General features: G+C 40.5%; 1 protein-coding gene across 1 annotated transcript in view; it reads right to left on the bottom strand.

Annotated features, from left to right (window-relative positions):
• Positions 1-14,435, bottom strand: part of LOC125993628 (E3 SUMO-protein ligase PIAS2) — a 269,499-nt gene that overhangs the window by 92,469 nt on the left and 162,595 nt on the right. Inside the window, exons 13-15 of the mRNA XM_068650121.1 lie at positions 13,731-13,917; positions 13,457-13,596; positions 13,352-13,386 (exon numbers count right to left, since the gene is read on the bottom strand). Coding sequence (XP_068506222.1) covers positions 13,352-13,386; positions 13,457-13,596; positions 13,731-13,917 — 362 coding nt within the window. The remainder of the gene's footprint in view (positions 1-13,351; positions 13,387-13,456; positions 13,597-13,730; positions 13,918-14,435) is intronic.

The following is a 14,435-nucleotide window of genomic DNA, read 5'->3' as shown; positions in this document are numbered from 1 at the left end:
TCCAAATTTTCTATTTTGAAATTCAAACCAAATTCTACAAAATTTCGTTTTTCCACTCTAATTTCTACATTTTTCAACCGTTTCAACCCATTCCAACTCTATTCACTTTGGTCACCTCATCCTTACCATATTCACCCCTTCACCCCCACTTCCACTTGCTTTCACAATTCAACCCTTGACCCCCACTTCCAGTGTGGCGGCCATCTTGGATTGACCCTGAAGTGCTCCCAATGAACCTAGAATGAACCGGAAGTGCCCCAAATCAAACCGCAAGTGACCTTAGGTAAACAGGAAGTGACCTCAGGTAAACCGGAAGTGACCCCAAATCAAACCGGAAGTGACCGTTTAAAACCGGAAGTGACCGTTTAAAACCGGAAGTGACCTCAGCTGGACCGGAAGTGCCTCTAATCAGACCGGAAGTGACCCAACTAGACCGGAAGTGACCCAAATCAACCCGGAAGTGAACTTATTTCAGCATTAACTGCCATAAATAGCTACATTAGGCGCTAACTTTTGCATTTTTTGTCCGATTGAACCCGTTTCAACATTTTAACCCCAAAAGTGAACCTCCTGAAGTTGTTTTTTTACGTTTTGTTCCAAATTTCAAAATATTTTGGCGCAATTGCTTTTTCTTTTAATTCCCATTCATTCTCTATGGGGATTCAACATTTGCTCTCACTTCTACATTTTTTAACCGATTCAACCCGTTCAAACATTCAAATGTTCATCCTTTGCCTGCCTATTCCACAACTTTCCACTTACCAAAAATTCTCTACAATTTCGTTTTTCTACTCTTTTTTCCACATTTTTCAACCGATTCAACCCATTCCAACTTTATTCACTTTGTTTACCTTATGCTTACCATATTCACCTCCTTCACCCCCACTTCCAGTGTGGCGGCCATCTTGGATTGACCCTGAAGTGCTCCCAATGAACCTAGAATGAACCGGAAGTGCCCCAAATCAAACCGCAAGTGACCTTAGCTAAACAGGAAGTGACCTCAGGTAAACCGGAAGTGACCCCAAATCAAACCGGAAGTGACCTTTTTAAACCGGAAGTGACCCTAAATAAACCGGAAGTGACCTCAGCTGGACCGGAAGTGCCTCTAATCAGACCGGAAGTGACCCAAATAGACCGGAAGTGACCCAAATCAACCCGGACGTGAACTTATTTCAACATTAACTGCCATAAATAGCTACATTAGGCGCTAACTTTTGCATTTTTTGTCCGATTGAACCCGTTTCAACATTTTAACCCCAAAAGTGAACCTCCTGAAGTTGTTTTTTTACGTTTTGTTCCAAATTTCAAAATATTTTGGCGCAATTGCATTTTCTTTTAATTCCCATTCATTCTCTATGGGGATTCAACATTTGCTCTCACTTCTACATTTTTTAACCGATTCAACCCGTTCCAACATCCAAATGTTCATCCTTTGCCTGCCTATTCCACAACTTTCCACTTACCAAAAATTCTCTACAATTTCGTTTTTCTACTCTTTTTTCCACATTTTTCAACCGATTCAACCCATTCCAACTTTATTCACTTTGTTTACCTTATGCTTACCATATTCACCTCCTTCACCCCCACTTCCAGTGTGGCGGCCATCTTGGATTGACCCGGAAGTGCCCCCAATGAACCCAGAATGTACCGGAAGTGCCCCATATCAAACCGCAAGTGACCTTAGGTAAACAGGAAGTGACCTTAGGTAAACCGGAAGTGACCCCAAATCAAACCGGAAGTGCCTCTACTCAAACCGGAAGTGACCCAAATAGACCGGAAGTGACCCAAATCACCCCGGAAGTGACCTTATTTCAACATTAACTGCCCTAAATAGCTACATTAGTCGCTAACTTTTGCATTTTTTGTCCGATTGAACCCATTTCAACATTTTAACTCCAAAAGTGAACCTCCTGAAGCTATTTATTTTCGTTTTGTTCCAAATTTCAAAATATTTTGGCGCAATTGCTTTTTCTTTTAATTCCCATTCATTCTCTATGGAGATTCAACATTTGCTTTCACGTCTACATTTTTTAACCGATTCAACCCGTTCCAACATTCAACTGTTCATCTTTTCCCTACCTATTCCACAACCTCCCACTTACCACAAATTTCAAACTTCAAATTTGAAATTCAACCAAATTCTCCAAAATTTAGTATTACACTTCTATTTTCCACATTTCTCAAGAAATTCAACTCATTTCAACATCATTCGCCATCATTCCCCAAGAAGTGATTCAAAGTCTTCGCCTTCACACGCAATTTCTCCAGAAATTGCATTTTCTAGTTATTATTATTATTCTACTTATTCCGCTCACTTTTTTGACGCTTAACTCCTTCCACATACTTCAACCGATTCACTCCGTTCCACTTTTCACTTATTCCAAATATTCATGACACGGCTGCTTACATTTTTTTTGTTCGAAAAATTTTCCGTTTTCACAAAATTCACAATTTTGTGGCATTTTTTTCCCCATTCATTCTTAATGGCAGATTCAACATTTCACATTTTTGTTGTTCCAGTTTGAAATTCACTTATTTCAACACATTCAAATCACATTGGGGACATTCCCAAACTTGCCAAATTCAAAAATTTCACGTTTTCACTTTTAAAATTTGCACAAAATTTTGCAAAATTTCACAAAATTTTGTTTTTCACTTCTAGTTTCTACATTTTTCCACCGATTCAACTCGTTCCAACTTTCAACTGTTCATCTTTTGCCTACCTATTCCACACCTTCCCACTTAGCAAAATTTCCAAATTTTCAATTTTGAAATTCACACCAAATTTTCCCAAAATTTAGTTTTTCCCTTCTAATTTCTACATTTTTCAACCGATTCAACCCATTCCAACTTTATTCACTTTGTTCACCTTATGCTTACCATATTCACCCCCTTCACCCCCACTTCCACAATTCAACCCTTGACCCCCACTTCCAGAGTGGCGGCCATCTTGGATTGACCCTGAAGTGCCCCAATGAACCCGGAATGAACTGGAAGTGCCCCAAATCAAACCGGAATTGACCCCAAATGAACCGGAAGTGACCTCAGGTAAACCGGAAGTGACCCCAAATCAAACCGGAAGTGACCCCCAAATCAAACCGGAAGTGACCTTTTTAAACCGGAAGTGACCCCAAATAAACCGGAAGTGACCTCAGCTAGACCGGAAGTGCCTCTAATCAAACCGGAAGTGACCTAAATAGACCGGAAGTGCCTCTAATCAAACCGGAAGTGACCTAAATAGACCGGAAGTGACTCAAATCAAATCGGAAGTGACCCCAAATGAACCGGAAGTGACCTCAGGTAAACCGGAAGTGACCCCAAATCAAACCGGAAGTGACCCCAAATCAAACCGGAAGTGACCTTTTTCAACCGGAAGTGACCTTTTTAAACCGGAAGTGACCCCAAATAAACCGGAAGTGACCTCAGCTGGACCGGAAGTGCCTCTAATCAAACCGGAAGTGACCCAAATCAAACCGGAAATGACCATATTTCAACATTAAGTGCCCTAAATACCTACATTTGCGCTAACTTTTGCAAATTTTGCCCGATTAAACCCATTTCAACATTTTAACCCCAAAAGTGAACCTCCTGAAGCCGTTTCTTTCCTTTTGTTCCAAATTTCAGAAACTTTTGGTGCAATTTTTTTTTCTTTTAATTCCCATTCATTCTCTATCAGGATTCAAGATTTGCTCTAACTTCTACATTTTTTAACTGATTCAACTCGTTCCAACTTTCAACTGTTCCTCTTTTGCCTTCCTATTCCACAACTTCCCACTTACCATAAATTCTGTGCAATTTTGTTCTTCTACTCTAATTTCTACATTTTTCAACTTATTCAACCCATTCCACCTTTCAACTGTTCATCATTTTCCTACCTATTCCACAACTTCGCACTTACCCAAAATTCAAAATTTTCAATTTTGAAATTCACACCCAATTTTCCCAAATTTCCTTTTTCCCTTGTAATTTCTACATTTTTCAACCGATTCAACTCTTTTCAACATCATTCTGCAACATTCCCCAAGTATTTATTCAACCTCTTCACCTTCACACGCAATTTCTTCAGAAATTGCAAATTCTAGTTATTATTATTATTATTCTATTTTATTCTCCACACTTTTTTGTCCCGCTTCTTCTTCCACATAGTTCATCCGATTCACTCCGTTCCACTTTTGACGTGTTCCAAATATTCACGAGATGAGCGCTTCCATTTTTCTCGTTCCGAAAATTTTCCGATTTCGCAAAATTCGCGAACTTACGACAAATTTTTCCCCATTCATTCTTAATGGCAGATTCGACATTTCACATTTACATCATTCCACTTTTTTCTACATTGTTCAACCGATTCAACTCATTCCAACTTTCAACTGTTCATCTTTTGCCTACCTATTCCACAACTTCCCACTTACCAAAAATTCCAAATTTGAAATTCAACCAAATTCTCCAAAATTTCGTTTTTCCACTCTAACTTTTACGTTTTTCAACCGATTCAACCCATTCCAACTTTCAACTGTTCATCTTTTTCTAACTATTCCACAACTTCCAACTTATGAAAAATTCCAAATTTTCAAATTTGGAATTCAACCAAATTCTCAAAAATTTTGTTTTTCTACTCTAATTTCTACATTTTTGAACCGATTCAACTCATTCCAACTTTCAACTGTTCATGTTTTGCCTACCTATTCCACAACTTCCCACTTACCAAAAATTCCATATTTGAAATTCAACCAAATTCTCCAACATTTTGTTTTTCTACTCTAATTTCTACATTTTTTAACCGATTCAACTCATTCCAACTTTCAACTGTTCATGTTTTGCCTACCTATTCCACAACTTCCCGTTTACCAAAAATTCCAAATTTGAAATTCAACCAAATTCTCCAAAATTTCGTTTTTCTAATCTAATTTCTACATTGTTCAACCGATTCAACCCATTCCAACTTTCAACTCTTCATCTTTTGCCTACCTATTCCACAACTTCCCACTTACCAAAAATTCCATATTTGAAATTCAACCAAATTCTCCAACATTTTGTTTTTCTACTCTAATTTCTACATTGTTCAAACGATTCAACCCATTCCAACTTTCAACTCTTCATCTTTTGCCTACCTATTCCACAACTTCCGACTTACCAAAAATTCCAAATTTGGAATTCAACCAAATTCTCAAAAATGTTGTTTTTCTACTCCAATTTCTACATTTTTTAACCGATTCAACTCATTCCAACTTTCAACTGTTCATGTTTTGCCTACCTATTCCACAACTTCCCGTTTACCAAAAATTCCAAATTTGAAATTCAACCAAATTCTCCAAAATTTCGTTTTTCTAATCTAATTCCTACATTGTTCAACCGATTCAACCCATTCCAACTTTCAACTCTTCATCTTTTGCCTACCTATTCCACAACTTCCCACTTACCAAAAATTCCATATTTGAAATTCAACCAAATTCTCCAACATTTTGTTTTTCTACTCTAATTTCTACATTGTTCAACCGATTCAACCCATTCCAACTTTCAACTCTTCATCTTTTGCCTACCTATTCCACAACTTCCGACTTACCAAAAATTCCAAATTTGAAATTCAACCAAAATCTCCAAAATTTCGTTTTTCTACTGTAATTTCTACATTGTTCAACCGATTCAACCCATTCCAACTTTCAACTCTTCATCTTTTGCCTACCTATTCCACAACTTCCCACTTACCAAAAATTAAAAATTTGAAATTCAACCAAATTCTCAAACATTTTGTTTTTTCTACTCTAATCTTTACATTGTGCAACCGATTCAATCCATTCCAACTTTCAACTTTTCATCTTTTGCTTACCTATTTCACAACTTCCCACTTACCAAAAATTCCAAATTTGAAATTCAACCAAATTCTGCAAAATTTCGTTTTTCGACTCTAATTTGTACATTTTTCAACCGATTCAACCCATTCCAACTTTCAACTCTTCATCTTTTGCCTACGTATTACACAACTTCCCACTTACCAAAAATCCCAAATTTGAAATTCAACCAAATTCTCCAAAATTTCGTTTTTCTACTCTCATTTCTACATTTCATTACCGATTCAACCCATTCCAACTTTCAACTCTTCATCTTTTGCTTACCTATTCCACAACTTCCCCTTACAAAAAATTCCAAATTTTGAAATTTGAAATTCAACCAAATTCTCCAAAAATGTGTTTTTCTACTCTAATTTTCACATTGTTCAACCGATTCAACTCATTCCAAATTTCAACTCTTCATCTTTTTCCTACCTATTCCCCAAATTTCCACTTGCCATAAATTCCACATTTTAAGATTTTAAACTCAACCAAATTCTCCAAAATTCTGAAATTCCACCAAATTCTCCAAAATTCCGTTTTTCACCTCTATTTTCTACATTTCTCAAGTAATTCAACTCGTTTCAGCATGATTCGCCAGCATTCCCCAAGAAGTGATTCAAAGTCTTCGCCTTCACACGCAATTTCTCCAGAAATTGCATTTTCTAGTTCTTCTATTTTATTCTCCACACTTTTTTGTCCCGCTTCTTCTTCCACATAGTTCATCTGATTCACTCCGTTCCACTTTTGACGTATTCCAAATATTCACGAGATGAGCGCTTCCATTTTTCTCGTTCCAAAAATTTTCCGATTTCGCAAAATTCGCGAATTTACGACAAATCTTTCCCCATTCATTCTCAATGGCAGATTCGACATTTCACTTTTACGTCATTCCCCTTTTAAATTCACCTCATTCAGCACATTCAAACCGCATTCGGAATGATTCTCGACATTCCCAAAATTCCCAAATTCAAAAATTTCACGTTTTCACGTTAAAAATTTCGACAAAATTTCACAAAATTCCGTTTTTCACCTCTAATTTCTACATTTTTTGACCGATTCGACCCATTCCAACTTTCAACTGTTCATCTTTTTCCTACCTATTCCACACCTTCCCACTTACCAACATTTCCAAATTTTCAATTTTGAAATTCACACCAAATTCTACAAAATTTCGTTTTTCCACTCTAATTTCTACATTTTTCAACCGATTCAACCCATTCCAACTCTATTCACTTTGGTCACCTCATCCTTACCATATTCACCCCTTCACCCCCACTTCCACTATGCTTTCACAATTCAACCCTTGACCCCCACTTCCAGTGTGGCGGCCATCTTGGATTGACCCGGAAGTGCCCCCAATGAACCCAGAATGTACCGGAAGTGCCCCATATCAAACCGCAAGTGACCTTAGGTAAACAGGAAGTGACCTTAGGTAAACCGGAAGTGACCCTAAATCAAACCGGAAGTGACCTTTTAAAACCGGAAGTGACCTTTTTAAACCGGAAGTGACCCCAAATAAACCGGAAGTGACCTCAGCTAGACCGGAAGTGCCTCTACTCAAACCGGAAGTGACCCAAATAGACTGGAAGTGACCCAAATCACCCCGGAAGTGACCTTATTTCAACATTAACTGCCCTAAATAGCTACATTAGTCGCTAACTTTTGCATTTTTTGTCCGATTGAACCCATGTCAACATTTTAACCCCAAAAGTGAACCTCCTGAAGCCGTTTTCTTCCTTTTGTTCCAAATTTCAAAAAATTTTGGCGCAATTGCTTTTTCTTTTAATTCCCATTCATTCTCTATGGGGATTCAAGATTTGCTCTAACTTCTACATTTTTTAACCGTTTCAACCCGTTCCAACTTCCAACTGTTCATCTTTTGCCTACCTATTCCACAACCTCCCACTTACCAAAAGTTCCAAAATTCAAATTTGAAATTCAACCACATTCTCCAAAATTTAGTATTACACTTCTATTTTCCACATTTCTCAAGAAAGTCAACTCATTTCAACATCATTCGGCATCATTCCCCAAGAAGTGATTCAAAGTCTTCGCCTTCACACGCAATTTCTCCAGAAATTGCATTTTCTAGTTATTATCCATCCATCCATCCATCCATTTTCTGAACCGCTTAGTCCCCACGGGGGTCGCGGGCGTGCTGGAGCCTATCCCAGCTGTCATCGGGCAGTAGGCGGGGGACACCCTGAACCGGTTGCCAGCCAATTGCAGGGCACACAGAGACAAACAACCATTCGCACTCGCACTCACACCTAGGGACAATTTGGAGTGATCAATCGGCCTACCAAGCATGTTTTTGGGATGTGGGAGGAAACCGGAGTGCCCGGAGAAAACCCACGCGGGCTCGGGGAGAACATGCAAACTCCGCACAGGGAGGGCCGGAGGTGGAATCGAACCCGCACCCTCCTAACTGTGAGGCGGACGTGCTACCCAGTGCGCCACCGAGCCGCCCTAGTTATTATTATTATTAGTGTGAAGGTGAAGACCTTCACACTATTGTTATTGCTGTCCTTTCCATCCATCCATCCATCTTCTTCCGCTTATCCGGGGTCGGGTCGCGGGGGCAACAGCTTCAGGAGGGACTCCCAGACTTCCCTCTCCCCAGCCACTTCATCCAGCTCATCCCGGGGGATCCCAAGGCGTTCCCAGGCCAGCTGAGAGACATAGTCTCTCCAGCGCGTCCTGGGTCGTCCCCGGGGTCTCCTACCGGTGGGACATGCCCGGAACACCTCCCCAGGGAGGCGTCCAGGAGGCATCCTGATAAGATGCCCGAGCCACCTCATCTGGCTCCTCTCAACGTGGAGGAGTAGCGACTCTACTCCGAGTCTCTCCCGGATGACCGAGCTTCTCACCCTATCTCTAAGGGAGAGCCCGGACATCCTGCGGAGAAAACTCATTTCGGCCGCTTGTATCCGAGATCTCGTTCTTTCGGTCACGACCCATAGCTCGTGACCATAGGTGAGGGTAGGAGCGTAAATCGACCGGTAAATTGAGAGCTTTGCCTTTTGGCTCAGCTCTCTCTTCACCACAACGGACCGGTACAGGGTCCGCATTACTGCCGACGCTGCACCGATCCGCCTGTCGATCTCACGCTCCATCCTCCCCTCACTCGTGAACAAGACTCCAAGATACTTGAACTCCTCCACTTGGGGCAGGATCTCATCCCCGATCCGGAGAGGGCATTCCACCCTTTTCCGATCGAGGACCATGGACTCGGATTTGGAGGTGCTGACCCTCATCCCGACCGCTTCGCACTCGACTGCGAACCGTTCCAGCGAGAGCTGGAGATCACGGCCTGAAGAAGCCAACAGCACCACGTCATCTGCAAAAAGCAGAGACGCGATGCTGAGGTCCCCAAACCGGACCCCCTCAACGCCTCGGCTGCGCCTAGAAATTCTGTCCATAAAAATTATGAACAGAATCGGTGACAAAGGGCAGCCTTGGCGGAGTCCAACCCTCACTGGGAACGAATCCGACTTACTGCCGGAAATGCGGACCAGACTCTGGCATCGGTGATACAGGGACCGAACCGCCCTTATCAGTTGGCTCGGCACCCCGTACTCCCGAAGCACCCTCCACAGAACCTCCCGAGGGACACGGTCGAACGCCTTCTCCAAGTCCACAAAACACATGTGGACTGGTTGGGCAAACTCCCATGCACCCTCGAGGATCCTGCCGAGGGTGTAGAGCTGGTCCACTGTTCCACGGCCAGGACGAAAGCCACACTGCTCCTCCTGAATCCGAGGTTCGACCTCCCGACGGACCCTCCTCTCCAGCACCCCTGAATAGACCTTACCAGGGAGGCTGAGGAGTGTGATTCCCCTGTAATTGGAACACACCCTCCGGTCCCCCTTCTTAAAGAGGGGAACCACCACCCCAGTCTGCCAATCCAGAGGCACTGTCCCCGATGTCCACGCAACGTTGTAGAGGCGTGTCAGCCATGACAGCCCCACAACATCCAGAGCCTTTAAGAACTCTGGGCGGATCTCATCCACCCCCGGGGCCTTGCCACCGAGGAGTTTTATAACTACCTCAGTGACTTCGACCCCAGAGATTGGAGAATCCGCCTCAGAGTCTCTAGGCCCTGCTTCCTCAATGGAAGGCGTGTAGGTGGAAATAATTATTATTATTATTCTACTTATTCCGCTCACTTTTTTGTCCGTTAACTACTTCCACATACTTCAACCGATTCACTCCATTCCACTTTTCACTGATTCCAAATATTCATGACACGGGTGCTTACATTTTTTTCGTTCAAAAAATTTTCCGTTTTCGCAAAATTCACAAAATTCCGGCAAATTCTTCCCCATTCATTCTTAATGGCAGATTCAACATTTCACATTTTTGTTGTTCCAGTTTGAAATTCACTTATTTCAACACATTCAAATCACATTGGGGACATTCCCAAACTTGCCAAATTCAAAAATTTCACGTTTTCACTTTTAAAATTTGCACAAAAATTTTGCAAAATTTCACTAAATTTAGTTTTTCACTTCTAATTTCTACATTTTTCCACCGATTCAACTCGTTCCAACTTTCAACTGTTCATCTTTTGCCTACCTATTCCATACCTTCCCACTTACCAAAATTTCCAAATTTTCAATTTTGAAATTCACACCAAATTTTCCAAAAATTTAGTTTTTCCCTTCTAATTTCTACATTTTTCAACCGATTCAACCCATTCCAACTTTATTCACTTTGTTCACCTTATGCTTACCATATTCACCCCCTTCACCCCCACTTCCACAATTCAACCCTTGACCCCCACTTCCAGAGTGGCGGCCATCTTGGATTGACCCTGAAGTGCCCCAATGAACTCGGAATGAACCGGAAGTGCCCCAAATCAAACCGGAATTGACCCAGAATGAACCGGAAGTGACCTCAGGTAAACCGGAAGTGACCCCAAATCAAACCGGAAGTGACCCCGAATCAAACCGGAAGTGACCTTTTAAAACCGGAAGTGACCCCAAATAAACCGGACGTGACCTCAGCTAGACCGGAAGTGCCTCTAATCAAACCGGAAGTGACCCAAATAGACCGGAAGTGACGCAAATCAAACCGGAAGTGACCATATTTCAACATTAAGTGCCCTAAATACCTACATTTGCGCTAACTTTTGCAAATTTTGCCCGATTAAACCCATTTCAACATTTTAACCCCAAAAGTGAACCTCCTAAAGCTGTTTTTTTTCCTTTTGTTCCAAATTTCAAAAAATTTTGGTTCAATTTTTTTTCTTTTAATTCCCATTCATTCTCTATTAGGATTCAAGATTTGCTCTAACTTCTACATTTTTTAACCGATTCAACTTGTTCCAACTTTGAACTGTTCTTCTTTTGCCTTCCTATTCCACAACTACCCACTTACCAAAAATTCTCTACAATTTTGTTTTTCTAATCTAATTTCTACATTTTTCAACTTATTCAACCCATTCGACCTTTCAACTGTTCATCATTTTCCTACCTATTCCACAACTTCCCACTTACCCAAAATTCCAAATTTTCAATTTTGTAATTCACACCCAATTTTCCCAAATTTCCTTTTTCCCTTGTAATTTCTACATTTTTCAACCGATTCAACTCTTTTCAACATCATTCTGCAACATTCCCCAAGTATTTATTCAACCTCTTCACCTTCACACGCAATTTCTTCAGGAATTGCAAATTCTAGTTATTATTATTATTCTACTTATTCCGCTCACTTTTTTGTCCGTTAACTACTTCCACATACTTCAACCGATTCACTCCGTTCCACTTTTCACTTATTCCAAATATTCATGACATGGGTGCTTACATTTTTTTCGTTCAAAAAATTTTCCGTTTTCACAAAATTCACGATTTTATGGCATTTTTTTCCCCATTCATTCTTAATGGCAGATTCAACATTTCACATTTTTGTTGTTCCAGTTTGAAATTCACTTATTTCAACACATTCAAATCACCTTTTTAAACCGGAAGTGACCCTTTTAAACCGGAAGTGACCCCAAATAAACCGGAAGTGACCTCAGCTAGACCGGAAGTGACCCAAATAGACCGGAAGTGACCCAAATCAAACCGGAATTTCTCCAGGAATTTCATTTTCTAGTTAATAATGATTTCACTACAGTCCCTTGCAATTGGCTGGCAACCGGTTCAGGGTGTCCCCCACCTGGTGCCCGATGACTGCTGGAATAGGCTCCAGCACGCCCGTGACCCCCGGTGAGACAAGCGGTATAGAAAATGGATAGATGGATGGATTTCACTACAAAACTAGTCTGACAGTCTTTATAATGATTTCCAATGGGGAAATTGTGATTTCTTCCTTCCTTCCTGACATCATCAACCAAGGGTTTGTGGCCCTATTTGTCATTAATAGTGGGTGTTTTTAAAGGCATTTGTTGTTTCATTAATTCTCCAAAATGAATCGATAAAATAGAAAATGGGTGTTTTTAAAGGCATTTGTTGTTACATTAATTCTCCAAAATAAATGGATAAAATAGAAAATGGTAACAGTTTTCATTTTTCTGATAAAACAAGTAACTGGGCTAGTTAGTGAAGAATGAACCGTTCTTAGTTTACCATTCTTTAATTGGTCTAACAAAACGGAGCGAGCGAAAGAGAGAGTGAGAATGAGAGAGAAGATAGAGTGAACGCGAACGAGAGAGATAAGAGATACATAGAGAGTAGCGATAGATAGACTGAGATATACAGAGAGAGCAGAGAGGTAAAGAGAAAGGTAGTGATAGAAAGAAACAGAGATAGAGATAGCTAGACACAGATATAGAAAGAGACAAAGAGATAGGAAGTTATATAGAGATGTATAGCGATAGCTAGAGAGAGGGAGCTAGACAGAAATAGAGACAAAGAGATACAGCAAGAGAAAGCTAGAGATAGCAATATATAGTGATACAGATAGAGATACAGATAGCGATAGAGAGAGAGAGATACAGAGACAGCGAGGTAGAGAGAAAGACAGCGAGAGAGAGACAGAGAGATAGAAAGAGATAGAGAGGATAGAAAGATAGAGAAATAGAGATGGATAGAGATAGCTAGAGAGAGAGAGAGAGAGAGGGAGATAGAGGAGAAAGCTAGAGAGAGATAGTGATATATAGCGAGATACAGATAGAGATATAGACAGAGAGAGATGAAGAGAGATCAAGATACAGCGAGAGATACAGAGAGAAAGAAAGATGGAGACAGAGAGTGAGGGAGAGACAGGGATAGAAAGAGATAGAAAGAAAGATATATAGAGAGCTACCGATAGAGATACAAATAGAGACAAAGATATAGATAGTGAGAGAGCGAGAGCGAGGGAGCAAGAGCGAGAGAGAAAAAATTAAGTTTTTCCTTCGTGCAAGTTAATGAGATTTAATCATATTTACTTGGAAGAGTGTTAAGGCCTAAATGATATTTCAACACAAAGTGTGTTAGAGTTTGGACAATCTTTTTCCAGAACTATATACTATACACAACATAGACCACTTATCTGTGATTGTTGAAGTTAACGGTCAGCATGTGACATTAACATACCTGAGGATCTGCTTGAATTAAAAACAAATCCAGGCCTACACAAAGGAGACAAAATAATGAGATTACTTACAGTTTAACACCAGAGCCCAGATGTAGTAGACTCACTCTGCAGTTCTGTGGGGATGGTAGCCAAGGTTGATGGCTGGAAGGGTATTGCATAATCAGTAAGTGTAGAGGTCAAATATGATGGGTCCAAGGCCTGAACAGTTGACATGTGTATATTGGAAGGCTGATAGGTCAATACTCTGCAAGAATACAGTCACAGGTCAATGCAGGTAATTAAAAACCAGTAGAAATTTACAATTACATCAAACTATCAGAATTAATATATATGAAATGAATCAGGTTCACAGAGGCAGTATTTTGTGCTGCAACAAACCCCTTTGGATGCATGTCCTCGTTTTTAGAAATGTAAACACAGCGTTTCTTAAGAGGAGGATCTGTGCTCTTGTCTTCATCATCAGAGGAGGAGCTTTCCAGAGTCAAATCAATGACATCTGCCTTCTTGGTGGGGCAGGCGTAAGCAGAATGTGGAGCCACCAAAGATTGTCGCAAAGGAGTTGAGGCTAAAAATAACAAACAACCACATGTAAGACTTTTTCTTATTTCAATGTGCATCTTTAAAACCATGACTGATATGGGACTCAAAAGTGGTTTGGAATCCCATTTTGGGTGCATTGTGACAGTGAGTCGTAAAAATTACAGTTCGTGTTGAAAAGTCCACAATGACCTGTCTTGCAGCTGCCTATAAACACTTTGTTGTAATGCAGCACAAAAAAAGCATGGTCAATTACCATATTTTCCGGACTATAAGGCGCACCTAAAAACCTCAAATTTTCTCAAAAGCCAACAGTGCGCCTTATAGTCCGGTGCGCCTTATATATGGACCAAATTCTAAATTTAAACTGGCCCGAAGCATTGTGTCATAGAATCAATCATAAGTGGCCCGCTGAAGACTATGAATCATGAATCAAAAAGACTATGGATCATTATTTTGTAATTATAAAGTAATTTGTTGCATCGGAAGTTGAAATAAAAAAGATAAAATGGAGAATGATTTGATTTGGATTAAAAATCTGACATG

This window comes from Syngnathus scovelli, chromosome 3 (genome assembly GCF_024217435.2).
Source record: "Syngnathus scovelli strain Florida chromosome 3, RoL_Ssco_1.2, whole genome shotgun sequence".
NCBI lineage: Eukaryota > Metazoa > Chordata > Actinopteri > Syngnathiformes > Syngnathidae > Syngnathus > Syngnathus scovelli.
Note: the sequence above shows the minus strand (reverse complement) of the source record. Positions and strands in the feature narration are given on the sequence as shown.